The following is a 15,989-nucleotide window of genomic DNA, read 5'->3' as shown; positions in this document are numbered from 1 at the left end:
AGTCCGCAGGCCGACGCTCTATCCACTGAGCCAAACCGGCTACGGCGCAGTTTTGTCTTCTTTAAACAATCTTTCCCTGTTTTGAGGTCATGAAGATACTTGTATTTTGTTCTAAGACTTTTAAAGTTTAAAAAAAATACATATATATATATGTATATATACACACACACACATTAATGCTAATGCCTCCTAAATTTATTCTTTGTGTTGTATGGGGGTCTTTTGTTTACTTACTTTTCTATTGGGAAAGCCAGTTGTCCTGACCTCGCCAGCCCTTCCCGCTGATCTGACCTGCCACCACCATCACATCCAGGTTCTGCTTAGGGCTCTCTTCTGTTCCACTGACCATATTGCCTATTCTTGCATCCATACCTGAAAGTTTTCATTATCAAACTTTATTAAAAAATGTATTATCGCCCTAACCGGTTTGGCTCAGCGGATAGAGCGTAGGCCTGCGGACTCAAGGGTCCCAGGTTCGATTCCGGTCAGGGGCATGTGCCTTGGTTGTGTGCATATCCCCGGTGGGGAGTTTGCAGGAGGCAGCTGATTGATGTTTCTCTCTCATCAATGTTTCTAACTTTCTATCCCTCTCCCTTCCTCTCTGTAAAAAAATCAATAAAATATATATATATATTTTTAAAATGTATCTGATCAGATATAAATACCACAGAGATTTAACATCTACTGTCTTTTACTTTGAAGTTCATTTACTTCCTACTAAGGCTATGCAATTTTACCATGAAGTATCTAAGCTCTGTGCTTCTGTTTCTCCATCTCTCAGATGGGACAGTCATGGTTCCTCTGAGTTTCTGTGACCATGTGAGGAGCCAATGCATATAAATGATTAGACCAATGCCTGGCACCTAGTGAGCAGTGTTGGGATTTTTATTGAAAATATTTCTCTTAATGAACTGGATGGAACCTCTTCCTTCTCCCATTAGTTCATGGTCCTGTGGTGAATATTAATTGTTATAAAAAAGAGATGGGGCTTTGCATCAATTGTGATTCTCGTTTTTGTTGACTTAGATGTTAAGCCCAAGAAAATTTTCCCAGCAGATGGGACTAAAAAGAGCTTTGTGAGGCATGTCATGCAGAGATGACATAGGGATCTATCACCAGAAGTTATTTTTAGTGATCAGCTGGCAACTTGATTAGGTCATCCTTTAAGTTTGCTGGATGCAGAGAATTAGAAACTGTTGGACTTGAGCAGGACTTATGACCAAGTTCTTAGTGGTTGGCCCCTCAGGCTCTCACCACAAACGGGCATCTGCACTGCAAGGTGAATAAGGGGAAGAGGATTGGTTGGAAAAAAGGGAATGTGGACACCTGGTGGTTCTTAGGCAAATGGAAGTTATCGATTTAGAAATTGCTTTCCCGTCAGCTGCTCACATCAGGGTAGCCCCCAGTAAATCTGTGCTCGGGGACTGTAGGCGTGCATTCTGAAGACTGTAGTTTTAATTCTCGTCCTGGTCTTCCTTTCCACTTCGTCCCTGTCCATTCACCGGCCACTGCTGGATCCCCTTGTGCAGATGGTTCATGAGACACTTCATCAAGGGATTCATCTGTCTTATTTGGACCTAGGTTTGCCTCCTAGGTATCCTTGAATTAAATAGATAAATCATAATATAAATTTGGTACATATTATGTGTTTTCAGGATTTAAATACTTCACAAAAGTGAAGTATATCAAAAATTACCAACAAGCTAGTTTGCAGTATGTATAAATTTAGTGTCATTTTCAATTACTCTAGAATGCTGATTGGCTAGGTGATGATTGGGTTTTGTAAATGGCATCATCACTGAAAATAGGAAAGCTGGGTAAGAAAGCTGTAGAAGCCTCCTTTGCTTATGTCACCCGAACACCAGGTCATGCATGTGACTGGGGACCGCTGCATCCTAATTGCGGGCCCTCTCTGTCTGTCCACCCTGCAGGTATATGGTGCAGTGGCCTGGAGCACGGATACTGCGTCGTCAGGAGCTGGATGCCTTCCTGGCTCAGGCATTGTCCCCCAAACTCTACGAGCCTGATCAGCTGCAGGAGCTCAAGGTAACTGACACTTCCTTCCTCATCCTGGAGCCTTGCTCTGGAGTCAAGGGACAGCTCACCTCACCTGGCAGCTGAGTACATCAAACCAGTAATGCTCAGAAAGAGAACTCGAGAGCCTTCAGGGCAAAGGGAATTTCCTTCCCAGCTATTGAAATGGTCACGTCTACTTTTGTCCGATTTTTTCCCTTGTATACCAACGGGTGTTTTATTCTTGTTTTCATATCATGAAATGAACTTGCCTTTTATTTCAGGTGGGGATCCCAAACCCTGGGAGGGAGGGCTTGGTCCTAAGAATTTCCTAACATCTGGCCAGGATCTTTTTCTTATTTCGTTCTGTTGTTCCTAATTACAACATTCGTTTTCTCTAAAAACAAAACAAAACAAAAACCATAGTCTTCGTCCTCCTAGTATTGTAAATCCCTTTTAAAAAAACACTTGAAGAACAACGTTATATCATCATTCCTGTGCCCTTTTAGTCAGCATTTAACATCATATTCCTTTTAATTTTCCCTTCTAGTAATTCCTTTTATTCTTTGTTTTAATAATATTAGTTTTCTCCACGTTGTCACCTGATTTTTCAGTGTGCTTATCTTTTTAGTGCACTTTTATTAGTTGCTGTGTTCGCATGGCTATACTTGCTTTCTAATTTCTACATTAAATTTTAGAAAGTTCAAGACTTTTCAGAGTTAGCTAAATTAGTGAATCTACCTTTTCTTTTTAATGCATAGGGTTTTGTTTTTTTCTTTGCTGTTGGTTATTTGTTTGTTTGTTTGTTTGTTTGACAAAATTTGATTTGTAATCAAGTAATCTCTTTTTATGAAATCGCCTTCACTTTTAGATCTTTGAGCCATTCTTTATGAAGGCGTTCTTTCCCTACAGAGGAGTTTTAGGCTCACTTTATAGATTTTTAGTGTTCTACAGTTGGGGCTCAATAAATTTCTGGTTTCCCTAAATTATTGAGTTAAATTCAGTAATTTGGTGTTGAGTGACCCTTGACTGTGGGGATCCCATGTCATTGTGGTCACCTTAGGCTTCTGATGACTTTGAAACAAGCTAAATAAGATAACAAACTTAGGAGAATCTACCTCAAATTGTATTCTTTACTTTATAGATTAAGCTTTTCTGTTTGTTAGACAGAAATTATTTCTAATGGTTTTGAATTTAAGTTTTTGTTCTAGAATATTTGGCCGGGTGTCCCCTGAGAGGCTGGTACTAAGCACAGGCTCTACCTCCTGTGTCCTAGAGTGTGGTGCCCCCACCACCATCTTCATCACCAGACTGCTCAGGGGTGTTGTAAATACTTTTACTAGAGTGTGGTGCCATCCCTCTACCTCTACTTCCTGTTTCTCTTATTTAGATTATTACATCAGTATTGACATCCCAGTTCTGAAAATCAGACCGCCAGGTATCAGGTATGCCCACCAAGCCTTATTCACCATCAAGTTGCTTTTACTCAAAGTTCATCTTTTCTCCCATATCCTTTTCATTTTTGGATCAACACATAGGATATAACTTTTGAAAGACGGTCACACTCTAAGCTTTCATTTTGGTTCTTTTGAAGTCTTAGTGCTTTCATGGTTTTCTCCTGATTCTTCATCTAAAGCTAGGTTTCTAGAGCTGTGTTAGAAAATGCAGGTACTTCAGGCCCACCCCTGTCCCTTTGACTCTTCTGGTCTAGAGGTCTGTGTTCCCTTCACCAAGGGCAGCCTGAACGTTGGCACTCCGTTCATGAGTAGCATAGATTTTGAAAGAACCAGAAGGAAAAACAATAGCTGTCCTTGGGGGTAGAGGTAATTGGTTTTTTAAGATTGAAGATACCCTCAGCTATCAGATTGAGAACTGATAGGAATAATTATTATTTAAATGCTACAAAAATTCCAATGTAGAGCTGAGAGAGGGTCCTAAAATTCAGTGATAGAAAAGTAAATTTTAAAACTTCTTTTTCGTTTAATCATTAAAAGTTGTTTCGATATATCAAAATCAGTGACAGTGCTTTCCTATAAAAAGCCATTTCACTGTGTAGGATATAGTCAACTCTTGATATTTGGTGGTGTTTTAAGGGCCAGTATCCAGTTTGTGGATTGCCAGACCCTGTTTCTCTTCCACTTCTATCTATATGCTTTGAGAATAAACAGGAAAATAGAAAGAAAAGACCTAATTTTGACAATTTGGCCTCTGGTTGGCTTTTCTGGTGGGAGGTTGGGTCGGGAAATATGTTGAAACTATTAGTTAAAATGACTTTATAAGAGTTTCATCTGGTCTGTGCTCTGTCCGCCCCCTGCATCCTAAACATTTGAGTGTTCTGTGTGGCTCATTGAGGCCCTGGGGCCATGATTACCCCCTCACTTTTCTTTGGTATATTAGGTGCTTCTCCTAGGTTACCAGCGTGGATGAAATCACTAAGGTAGAGTCAGTACTGTGTTTGGAGGAGGGGCGGGTAAAGGGTGAGGAGAAGGACCTTTGCACAGTTTCAGTTTTTGTCCAGTTTCTCCTTGCTCTTGACATCCCTATAATTGTCTTACATTCTTCTAACAGTTTCACATGCCAAGTGCAAAATATAAAGATAGAGAATGAAGAGCTGTAAATACAGCGTATGGGCTGCAGCATGTCTGTGGTGCGTGTATGAGTTATTGTACATGTAGGTAAATAGGACCAGTCATAGTAAGAGTCTGCTGCCCAGTAATTAGAAATCAGACAAAGTTACTTTACTGGAATTTGGTTCTTGACCTAATTGGGCAGAGATTAAATTCCATGCTGTATTTCCTATAAAGTCAGAAAATGTTGTCAACATTTCTCAAGTTGAGGAATTTGGATAGTGTTGAATATTTTAGTATAAGAAATTGAGATTGGAGTGTGTGGTCAAGAGTTCAGATTCTGGTGCTGTTAATTACCAGTATTGTGACCTTGAGCTCCTGTGGTTCAGTTTCTTCATCTGTTAAATGGAGTACTAAGAGCAGCACCTGCATCATATGATTGTTGAGATGTAAATGAGGCAATACATGCAAAAATACTTAGAGCAGTGTCTGATACAAATTTATTAAGTTCCCCATAAATAGTAGATAGTATTCTTTGTATAATTAACACTTAAGGACAGAAGTATAAACTGCTATGTAAAGTAATTTAAAAATTGCCATAGGCAAGATATACACAGCAACTGAGATTTTATTCCCATTATTTAGACAACTTTTATTCTAAGAATTTTTCTCTGATAAATTACTGGTAGTTGTTATTACTGAAACTAAGTGACTTGAAAATGATTTTTTAAATCCAGAAAAACACAATTTCTCAACTAATGGTGAGGCTATTTAAAATAAGAAATGTGTGTGGATAATGTAGGCTTCTCCATTCCTCTCATCAGCTCACAAGGAGATTACTCTCTCTAACTAGGGTGCTTCTGTGCTCCACACATCTTTCTTAGCCTCAACACTCAGATAACCATCTGCCCAGAGTGGTTTTGAGCTTTATTAGTCAAATAAGGGTTTGTTGTCAGTGTGACCAACACCACCAGTGACAAAGACATGGGAGCAGCATCGTGCTTCCGCAGAAGGCTGCTGCTGGCACCTGCCTTAGCTTTTGTAGCCAGCAGACTTTCGAGCAGCACCAGCACATTGTTGCCTTTCCCTCCGCTTTGACCTGGCCCAGAGGCCATGGCCAGCAGGAAAAGAGGAGGCCAGGTTGCTGCCTTGGCACATTCCCACAATGTCAGCTTTTAGGGAGGAAAAACCCCCTGTTACTGCCTTGAGACTCAGAGTTTCCACTTCCTATCTGCCCTCTCTTTCCCTACTTTCTGCTCATAAACATAAAAATGCATCTAATTCCATCACCCTAACCCCACCTGTCCTCAACTGAACATGTTTAGTTCCCCTTTCCAGCATTGCATGGGAGAAGCAGGGGTCAGCAGAGTGGAGAGACTTCTCCAGGTTCAGGAAGTTCTGAACTGCATTGACTTAAAATTTAAAAAAAAAAATAATAAAAAATATATTTCAATTAAAAAATGGTTGGAAAACATAATGTTAACTAATAATGGGGACTGATAGCACAAAACAGCAAATATTCATAAATTCATCAATATTTGGCACTGGAATGATCTTTTTTCTCTTTAATGAAAAGCCAGTTTACCTGCCACATTTAGGTATTGTTTAGGTTGAAACCCGTAAAGATGACATTCTTGAGACTCCATCCATGTGGGAAGACAGAAACCAGGACAGCTAAAACTCAGTCCCGGATAATCCACAAACTAGGTCCTTCACAGGCGGATAATCAAGAGTTGACTGTATTTGTCAGTGTTTCTCACCCTGCACAGCAGCTGCTAGGAGAGAGAGCTGTGTGCGCACAGGAGGGCTCCCAGCGCTAATGACCCAGTGAGAAGAAGGGGAGACAGCCTCTAGATGCTGATAGTCTGCATGGTTCAGATACAGTGTTTTGTTGTTGTGTTCTTTCATTTATAAGCTATCCATTTCTCCTAAAACATTTTGACAGTCTCATTAATAAGTTGCTATCTAAAACATTAACATATAAAATAATGTAAACAAAGTACAAGTTTTAGAATGAAATTATACCAAGTGATATTTTAATACAACTATTTGCAAAATGCATAATCTTGTTAGAATGTTCCTTTTTACAATCTTTCTGCTAATTCACTACCAGTATATAGAATCTGAAGTGTAAAAGTTTGATTTCATAAATGAATTGTGGGCTTCTTAACTGCTAAGGAGACTATTAATAATCTGTTACTTTATCATGTGTCAACCTTAAACATAGTATTATTTTACACTTGTATAATGCTTCACATGTCCAAATTGAAATGTTTCAGTATGTTTATAAAATAGTCTCTTAAATTTAAATGTTAACTAACATAAAAAGTCTTTGTGTTGAAACAGGCCAGTGGTAGGTCACTGTATGGTGTGGATTAACAGGTTTGCTTAGGGTGTCTTTTTGAGGGGTGTCCTGGTTAACCGTGAGAGTTGTAGTCAGACATTGTGACAACTTGGTAATGCAGTACTCTTACTCCATAGAAATCACTCTTTTCCATTTAAAGATTGAGAACCTCGACCCTCGAGGCATTCAGCTGTCAGCTCTCTTCATGAGTGGCGTGGACATGGCCCTGTTTGCAAACGACGCATGTGGCCAGCCCGTGCCCTGGGAACACTGCTGTCCTTGGATGTATTTTGATGGGAAGCTCTTCCAGTCCAAACTCCTTAAAGCAAGCCGGGAAAAGACCCCACTCATCGACCTCTGTGATGGTCAGGTCAGTTGCAGGAACGCAGTCTGGTGGAGGTGGGGAGGAACAGCTGTCCACCTTCAAACAGAGGGAAATACCACTCACTGTCTAATCAGTCGTCTTTCATACCAAATTTATAATGACCCCGGGTGACAGCATTCTGTTTTAGATTGGGTCCAGCCCATGTGTGAGTTAATGTCAGTTCAGTGCTGAGCTCTGGATACACATTTACATTAGACTCTCATTAATCACCATAATTATGATCTATGAATTTGCCTCAAACATTGAATTAGCAGATAGTGAATCTTGCCTCATATGGGAAATGCACGGCGAGGTTCCTCTATCCTCCAGTGACAACATCTTTGTCAACTGATAAGCATATAACCTTGTTTATGTGTGTTTCTATTTAAAAACATCTCAATGAATATATATTGTTAATTCACTCACATTGAACTCAGGGTCAGCAGCGCTATAACTCAGCCTGAAATGAACAAAGCTCATCTAACACATGTATTTTCTCCATGAGGCATATCACAGCCTGGTACTTAGGAACACCGATAGCACTCAGCACTGCGCTTGGGGCCAAGTCAAACAGCAAAGTAAATAATAATTTTTAAACACCACTAAGTAGATGGTGAACAGGACATTTGTTCACAGTATAAAAGCTGAAACAAAAAGGCAGAGTGTCATCTTCTTCAACCTCAACTTGAAACCCAAAGTATCCCCTACTCTGCACATCTGTGAATGACCATGAGAATGCTCAGTATTGATCTGGGATTGCAAGTACATTTTAGTAAGTAGGTGAATTCACAGATGTGTGGAGCTCATGAATAGTAAGGATTGACTGGGTGTTTTTTTTTTTTTTAATTCTGGTTTAAAAATAAAGTGAAGTAGGTTATCAGGTTATTTGGTCCCATTGCCTAAAAGAGGCTCATATTCAGTTCAAGCCTTTAAACCTTAAACTATAAAAGATGCAATCTCTAAGGTCTGGTTTACTATGAAGTAAGCACATTTTCACATTCTGGTTAAAGATTGGTTGTTCACAAGACACTCCAGTTGAATTTTTTGGCCGTTGAATGAGCTTTGTTTGGGCTGAGTTATAGCACTGAAGTCAATGGAATTTGACACACGCAAGTTGTATATTCCACATCTGTGTAGGTTATGTTGTCTTCCATGATGTAATGAACATGAAATGATACAACAGTCATTCCACGGGCAGTCTTGCAGACAGATCAGGTCCCGTCCTGAAGAGAGAGCTCCAGGCTTCTCTGAGGAGGCATCTGTCACTCTGTACCACAGTTGACTCTCTGTGAAATGCAGTGAATACCTGACCTAATACTACAGAGGGGAGAATCAACTTTAAAGATGTGAACTAGGCATCATCTACCCTGCAGTGCATGGGTGGAAAGAGGAAAACTGGGTGAGATGTCTTGACTTAGCCATTGATTTTGAGACCCAAATTTACAGTTTCATTAATAGCTATTGGAGTCAATGGTTCTCACCTGAGGATCTGCTCAGATAGTAGAAATTCATTTTTGTTTTTGAGATTAAGAGGTATTTTATTTTTTATTTATTTATTTATTTATTTATTTGCAATTTTGCTCTTGCGGTCATGTTTTCATTCTGCAAACAAGTACTACTGAGCCTGACTGTTTGGTATTTTATTATTTATTTATTTATTTATTTATTTATTTGCAATTTTGCTCTTGCGGTCATGTTTTCATTCTGCAAACAAGTACTACTGAGCAGACTGACTGTTTACAGATAAGTAACTAGACATGGTATAGCAGCCTCTATGTCACTTCCTCCCTGTCCATTCTAATTCAGCTGGAACTTTGTAAGTCACATTTTCACATGCTGCGCTTGACTTGCAGGCTGAGCAAGCTGCCAAGGTAGAAAAGATGCGGCAGAGCATCCTGGAAGGGCTGAACTTCTCCCGGCAGAGCCTCCCGCTCCCCTTCCCACCGCCCTCGGCGCTGCCTTTCTACCCCACCTCTGTGTACCCGAGGCACTTCGGGCCTGTCCCCCAAGCTCAGGGCCGAGGGCGTGGCTTTGCAGGTGAGTAGGTCCCCCTCTGCAGGTAGGACTGTGCTGGTGTGGGAAGACAGAGGCACACACAGCTTTCAGGCCTTCGTGGGCCATATCTTGCCATGTTGAGACACTGTAATTAACTGGCAGGCTTAGTTATGAAAGGAACAAGTGGATCCCAGAAGAGTTTCTGGGAAGGGGAAAAAGGGAGCTACGAAAGCTGTTGCAGTGATGAGATTTTAAAGACTTTTTCTCCTGTGAGGTCTCTACTAAGGCCTCCTCCTAGATACTGACTGGGCCACCAGATAGCGCCTGGGTGCAGGAGGCTCCTTCAGTATCGGTGGGAGTGACATGTCAGTGTTCTGGTGTTGACAAGAGGGTTGGCTGTTGATGGTGTAAGAACAAGACCTAGGAAATGGGGGTCGCTCTGCCTGAAAACCCACCGGGGGCTCTCCCCTGAACCTGGTTCCTCACAGCTTCTCCCGTCTCTCTCCACCCGGGTCCCACAGGAGTCTGTGGCTTTGGAGGCCCCTATGGGGAAACTGTAGCAACAGGCGCCTACCGTGCGTTCCGCGTGGCGACGGCAGCAGGACACTGTGGAGCCTTCTCAGGCAGTGACGGCAGCAGGACTAGCAAGTCGCAGGGCGGTAATTATGCCATGCCTTCTAGAGCTTCTGCCCGCCAGCAGCTTCCCTGCTCCTCTGGCTCCTCTTCTGTCCTGACTCTAGCAGCACATTCTTTCCACGAGCCCCTCCCCCTGCATTTGTTTCTGCTCCTCTCCCAGCTCCTGTTTGCCCCCAGGTCTCTGCAGCAGCTTTGCTGTGGCCCATCCCTGCCTTCCTTCTGGGCTATCATGTGTCTATACACAGACTTTGTGTGCACCCAGTCCTCTAACCATCACTCTTGTGATAGAACCGGCTGCCCAATAATACCCAGGGATGTGTCTTTCCTACCTTATTCCCCAACAGCCCATCTCGGTAAAGAGGATTATGCATGTATAGAAGATTCTAAGGCCACAGTAGAATTCCTGGCATAAAAATTTAACACAGTTTGAAACATTTTAAAAGAAACATCTGATATTAGATATATACTGGTAAATGAGTTTGTTTGTTTTAAATTCCCATTGCTTCTCTTATTTGTATTAGGCTTACAAGGGAGAAAAAAGTCTTAACATTTAGTTTTGAAATCATGTCTTGTGATTTTGCTGTAATATGAAGCCTGAGACTGGGGGCTTTGTCACAAATCTTGCATTTCGAGACTGCAGATTTAAACCTGGCCATCCAGTCGACACTAGAGGGTTATTCACATACATTTTTAAGTAACTTTGAGGATAGGCAGGCCTCTCTCTTTTAACCAGGGATGTTTTCCAGCTCAATTACTTGGGTGCTTACAGAGGTTTGTGAGAGAATTCTGGTGTAGCAGTGAGACTCTCACAGATGCGTGCAGCCCCCTGTGTGGCCACAGGAGCATTTGTCCCTCCGCACTGGGCCTGCATGCCCCTTTTCCTGCCCCCCCGGGTCCTCCCGGCTGTCGGTGCTTTTCTTCCTTCCTGTCCCTGTGCCATGCAGCACACACTGAGGTGTGCTCTGGCTCACAGTTGGCTTCTGCTCCTCCTGGCCCTGGACTGGAATCTCCTGCTCGCCTGCAGTCGGGGGAGCACGGGGGTCAGGGGAACCTTAGGGTGAAATGACAAGAAGAGCCTGCCTCCTAACTTCTTCAAATTGTGTCTGGAACTCAGATCTGCACTGTCCAGTGTAGAGTCACTGGCCACATGTGGCTCTCAAGCACTTGAGCTGTGTTCTAAGTGAAAAATGTACTTTAAAGATTTAATATGGAAAAAACAAAGCAAATTATCTCATTAATGGTTTTTTATATTGATTACATGTTGAAATATTATTTTAGATATATTAAGATAAAATAGATATTATTAATACTGATTTCATATGTTTCTTTGTATTTTTGTAATGTGGCTAGTAGAAAATGTAAGGCTTATCATATATTTTGCTGGACAGCACTGCCTGGCTGCTAAATCATATGGCCAACACCTAGATGATGAGAGTTTTATTACAGTCCATTCCATCTTCCAGAAAATAAGATGCTTGAGGTCCTGGTTTATTTTGTTTTTATCAGAAATTTTGCTAACAGTTAATTAATTATTTAAGAATGTTCTTAGGTAAGTCAGAAAACCTTAGAATATGCAGGCTACCCAATAATTAATAGAAGTTAGTGCATACAGTGAATTTGTGACCCGGCATAAGGGAATTCTAATTTAACAATCCAATAAAAAAAATAACAGGCTCTGTTTACTGATTAATTTCCATAATGTTTGGTTAAAGTAGTAAACTTTGAAGTAATTATCCAAAAAGAAGATAACAGATAGAAGCCGTGCCATCTGCAGCCAGGGCAGCACTTGATGGAATGCAGTTCGGTCTTGCACTCCTCATTTGTAACCTATTTCGTTATCATGGGTCCTTTGAGTAGCCAACACATTTGTCTTACTGTCAGGTGTATTTGTAACAACAGTTACACCATTAAGATCAAACGATGTGACTTAGTCCACAAGAAGCCTTCACAAAGCAAGTGGAAGGGCTTCGTGCGAAACATAAACCACAACTGAAAGGAAAATGTTTCCCTGTTTTTCTTTTTTCTTTGCCATTCTTAATCCTGGGATTTTAAAGGGTTTTTGTTTTTTGTCTATTTTTTGTGTAGGAATCCAACCTATACCTTCTCAGGGAGGGAAGCTAGAAATAGCTGGCACCGTGGTCGGCCACTGGGCTGGGAGCAGACGGGGCCGCGGGGGCCGTGGGCCTTTCCCCCTACAGGTCGTTTCTGTTGGAGGACCAGCAAGAGGGTAAGTGCTGATCAATGAACATGTATTTATAGAAATTAAAAAACAGCCTCTTATTTGTTTTTCAGTTTACTAGAAACATTTTTATATCACTAAATACACTCTTTATAATATTCATAGTGATTATATAGGATTGCATTATATATACCTTTATGTAACTATTTAAATTGTCAAATGATTATCCATACATTATTCAATTAGCCATTTATAAATGTTTAAAACAGTAGTATGTTTGAAACGTATTATTTTTCAAATTGCATGCATTGGATATGAACCAAGAAAAATAAGATTTATTCCTTGGAATCAATCTTTGGCATGTCCATGATTTAATAAACTCAGTGCTTCCTATAGCATAAGATTAGACACCTTTAAATCCATTTGATATTATTTTAAATGGTTTAAGTGTTGTTTGTAACAGATTCAAGTCTTTCTGCTTTTGTCCTATTTATTCTTCAGGCGTCCAAGAGGAGTTATTTCCACCCCAGTGATCAGAACATTTGGAAGAGGTGGGAGGTACTATGGCAGAGGTTACAAAAACCAGGGTGCGATTCAGGTAATAACACGACATAATGCTGGTGCTGGTTACTCCCTAATGTCTGTCTTCCAGGCTAATGTTTTAGTGCCGGTATCCAGAGGGGCCGGGTGTTGTTGGGCTCCTTCTATGGAACATCTAACTTGATGGTGGCATGTGGTGCTCACCCCTGTAAGTCCCTCAAATCATTTCCATTAGGTTTGTACTCAGGTGCACAGCTGCTTGTAGGGATTTACGGAGAATAATCCAGGGCCCTTAATGGTGTTTATATTAGGAAACATTATTAGGTAAATAGCATTTAGGATTTAAAAAGGAAATCCTGACTGTTGGTGCTGGGACAGGAGGTCTCTTTTTCTCCTTCTCTTGGACCATCTTGACTAACTTCTCATCCCACCCCTTGCTGGATGCTGTGCTACTTAAAGGATAATCCCAAGAGGAAACAGGTCACGTGTTTGTCTTCAGGAAAGACTGGAACATGCTTCCGCTTTGGATGATAGGATCTGGATCCTGGTGAATTTCCTCTTGAGAATGATACCAGTCAGCTTTAACACTGTAGTATGTCGTCCCACTTCTTGAATTATGGTATTTAATCACAGTGTACAGTTTATTCCGATGCCATTCATGTAAACATTAAGAGGAGTGCACACTTGCCCTGGCCAGTTTGGCTCAGTGGATAGAATGTCGTCCCTCGGACTCAAGGGTCCTGGGTTCGATTGCGGTCAAAGGCATGTACCTCGGTTGCAATCTCAATCCCTGGTCCTGATCAGGGCACATGAGGGAGGCAACTAATCAATGTGTCTCTCTCACATCAATGTTTCTCTCTGTCTTTCCCCCTCCTTTCTACTCTCTAAAAATCAATGGAAAAATACCCTCCGGTGAGGATTCAAGGATTAAAAAAAAAAGGCGTGCACTCTTGTGACTAATATATTAATAACCCATATTTAGAAACTTAATTGGCCAACAGAAGATAAAACTGTCTTTACCAGGTGATCTTAGCACCTTGGCCACTTGTTTCAATGAAATACATCAAACAAATCAAGTACAGAGCCAGTCTCTCCTGAGGGTGGGACGCAGGCAGCCCCTTTGCAGCACAGCATCTAGCAAGGGGTGGGGCTTGGCTCGGTCGGCCTCAGCCTTCACACAGGTGCATTTTGAGCCAAAAGCACTCTCAGCCTCTCAGCCGGTCTAGGAGAGGGGCCACAGCCTTCCTGTGGCTCCAGCCCAGAGCTCTTCTGTGAAAATGGCCCTTGTGGTGTTCTTGTCCTCCTTAGTGGATGACAGGGCCTTTCCTGAGCTGGTAGTAGGGGCTGTCCACACGTTGCTTATACACTAATATAAAACATACCTTGAGAATTTTCTTAGGTAAGTCACAAAACATTAGAAAATGCAGGCTACCAGTTAATTAATAGAAGTTAGTGCATATGGTGAATTTGTGACCCAGCATAAGGGAATTCTAGTTTAACAGTCCAAGAAATTCTCAAAAACTGCACAAAACAGATGTGTAGCTTAATTCGTTATAAGGCAAATACTCATGTGCCATCACTATGTGATGAATCGCATCACCAGCCATACTGAGAGCCCCTTGCTCCTTATCCCAATGCCTCCCTCCTCCCTCCACCCAAAATAATCACGACCCAGACCTGTTCTCTGTGGTTTTACTCTTGTGTGTTGTCCCTAGGCACAGTAGAGTTTTGTTCATTTTCCTTGGTTGCTGTTTCAGTCCCTCTCCCTTTCTTGTCCTTCACTTACTCTTGGAAGCACAGCCCAGGCATTCCATGACAGACTGGATCCGGCTGAGTGTACACGCACACTCCGTGCGGCTCTGCTTGCTCTTTCTCATATGCAGTAGCTGGGTCTGAGTGCTGCCTCGTTCTCAGGTTTATCCCTGCAGATGCGTGCTTTCGTGTCTGCTTGTCTATTTTTATGTGTTGGACCTTCTTGGTGCCTCAATGACTAGACCAGTGGTCGGCAAACTGCGGCCCCTTGAGTGTGGCTCTTCCACAAAATACCACGTGTGGGCGCACACGTACAGTGCGATTGAAACTTCGTGGCCACACTCAAGGGGCCAAAGAGCTGCATGTGGCTCGCGAGCCACAGTTTGCCGACCACTGAACTAGACCATTCATTCACTAGGGATTGCAGAACGAAGATGTGCTCAACCCATCATTTCTTTTTATTTATTTATTGGAGTATTTTTATAAGTACATGCTTCTGGTGCCCGAGTTTTACAGCCCCTACAGGAAAGGCAAGGTCTGCATGTGATGTTCCAGTCACCTTGCCCATCCTAGGTCACTACATCCTTTAGCTATGACCTGAGGTCCTCAGTAGCTTTCTGTGTAGGGTATCACCCAGTCCAGCGGACCTGCAATAGCCACTTCTCTTAGTGTCTTGGTTTCTTTAGTGGGAAACAGCTTTTCAATACCATAGTATAGGCACTGGTGCACTCTGACTACCATGGGGTTCGGTCACTGTTCCTGGTGCTCTGTGTACACAGGCACAGCTCCATTTCTTCATACATGAATATGCGCACAAACATAAATGCTTTTTACTGTATGTATTGCTAAGATAGAATCTTCGCCAGGCATGCTCAGTGGTTGAGCGTCACCAGGTATGCTCAGTGGTTGAGCGTCGACCCATGAACCAGGAGGTCCCGGTTCAATTCCTGGTCAGGCCACATGCCTGGGTTGCAGGCTCAATCCCCAGTAGGGGGGTGTAAGGAGGCAGCCAATCAATGATTCTCTCTCATCATTGATGTTTCTATCTCCCTCTCCCTTCCTCTCTCTGAAATCAGTAAGAACATTAAAATAATATTAAAAAAAAAAAGATAGAATCCTCATGAATTCATACCAAGGTTTCCAATTCAAAGTGCTGTCTAAGGTGCTTTCAACTTGGCCTCTTCATTGTCTGGATGTCCTTTCTCCATGTTGTGTCATGACTTCTGGGCTTTTCCTGTAGATAGAGCCAGAGGGATGATATGTGCGTGTGCATCATGTATGCTGTGTACACACATGTATACATGTATGTGGCTGCCTTTTTCTTTTCAATGAAAACCTCAGGAGTTTATATTGATTCTTTCGATTCAAATTTAGAGCTTCAGAAATTTTACTTAACCTTTGCTGTTTATATCTGTATATGCTTCCATCCTGAGGATCTTGGTTCCTAAGAACCCAGGGGATGGTTAACTTAGAATGTCCCATAACTGTTATTTACCTTACTAGAGGCCCGGTGCATGAAATTCGTGCATGGTATGGCCCCTAGGCCTGGCCTGCCATCAGGGCCATCTTCCCCCGCTCCCCACAACCAGCCCCGCCCCC

General features: G+C 42.0%; 1 protein-coding gene across 1 annotated transcript in view; it reads left to right on the top strand.

The window, feature by feature from the left end:
* The window catches only part of FAM120A (family with sequence similarity 120A), a 103,341-nt gene that overhangs the window by 77,285 nt on the left and 10,067 nt on the right, over positions 1–15,989 (top strand). Inside the window, exons 12-17 of the mRNA XM_014534195.1 lie at positions 1,932–2,046; positions 7,085–7,294; positions 9,142–9,325; positions 9,805–9,942; positions 12,005–12,146; positions 12,600–12,696. Coding sequence (XP_014389681.1) covers positions 1,932–2,046; positions 7,085–7,294; positions 9,142–9,325; positions 9,805–9,942; positions 12,005–12,146; positions 12,600–12,696 — 886 coding nt within the window. The remainder of the gene's footprint in view (positions 1–1,931; positions 2,047–7,084; positions 7,295–9,141; positions 9,326–9,804; positions 9,943–12,004; positions 12,147–12,599; positions 12,697–15,989) is intronic.

This window comes from Myotis brandtii, unplaced genomic scaffold (assembly GCF_000412655.1).
Source record: "Myotis brandtii unplaced genomic scaffold, ASM41265v1 scaffold1260, whole genome shotgun sequence".
Lineage (NCBI taxonomy): Eukaryota > Metazoa > Chordata > Mammalia > Chiroptera > Vespertilionidae > Myotis > Myotis brandtii.
This window is presented reverse-complemented; position numbering and strand designations above follow the sequence as displayed.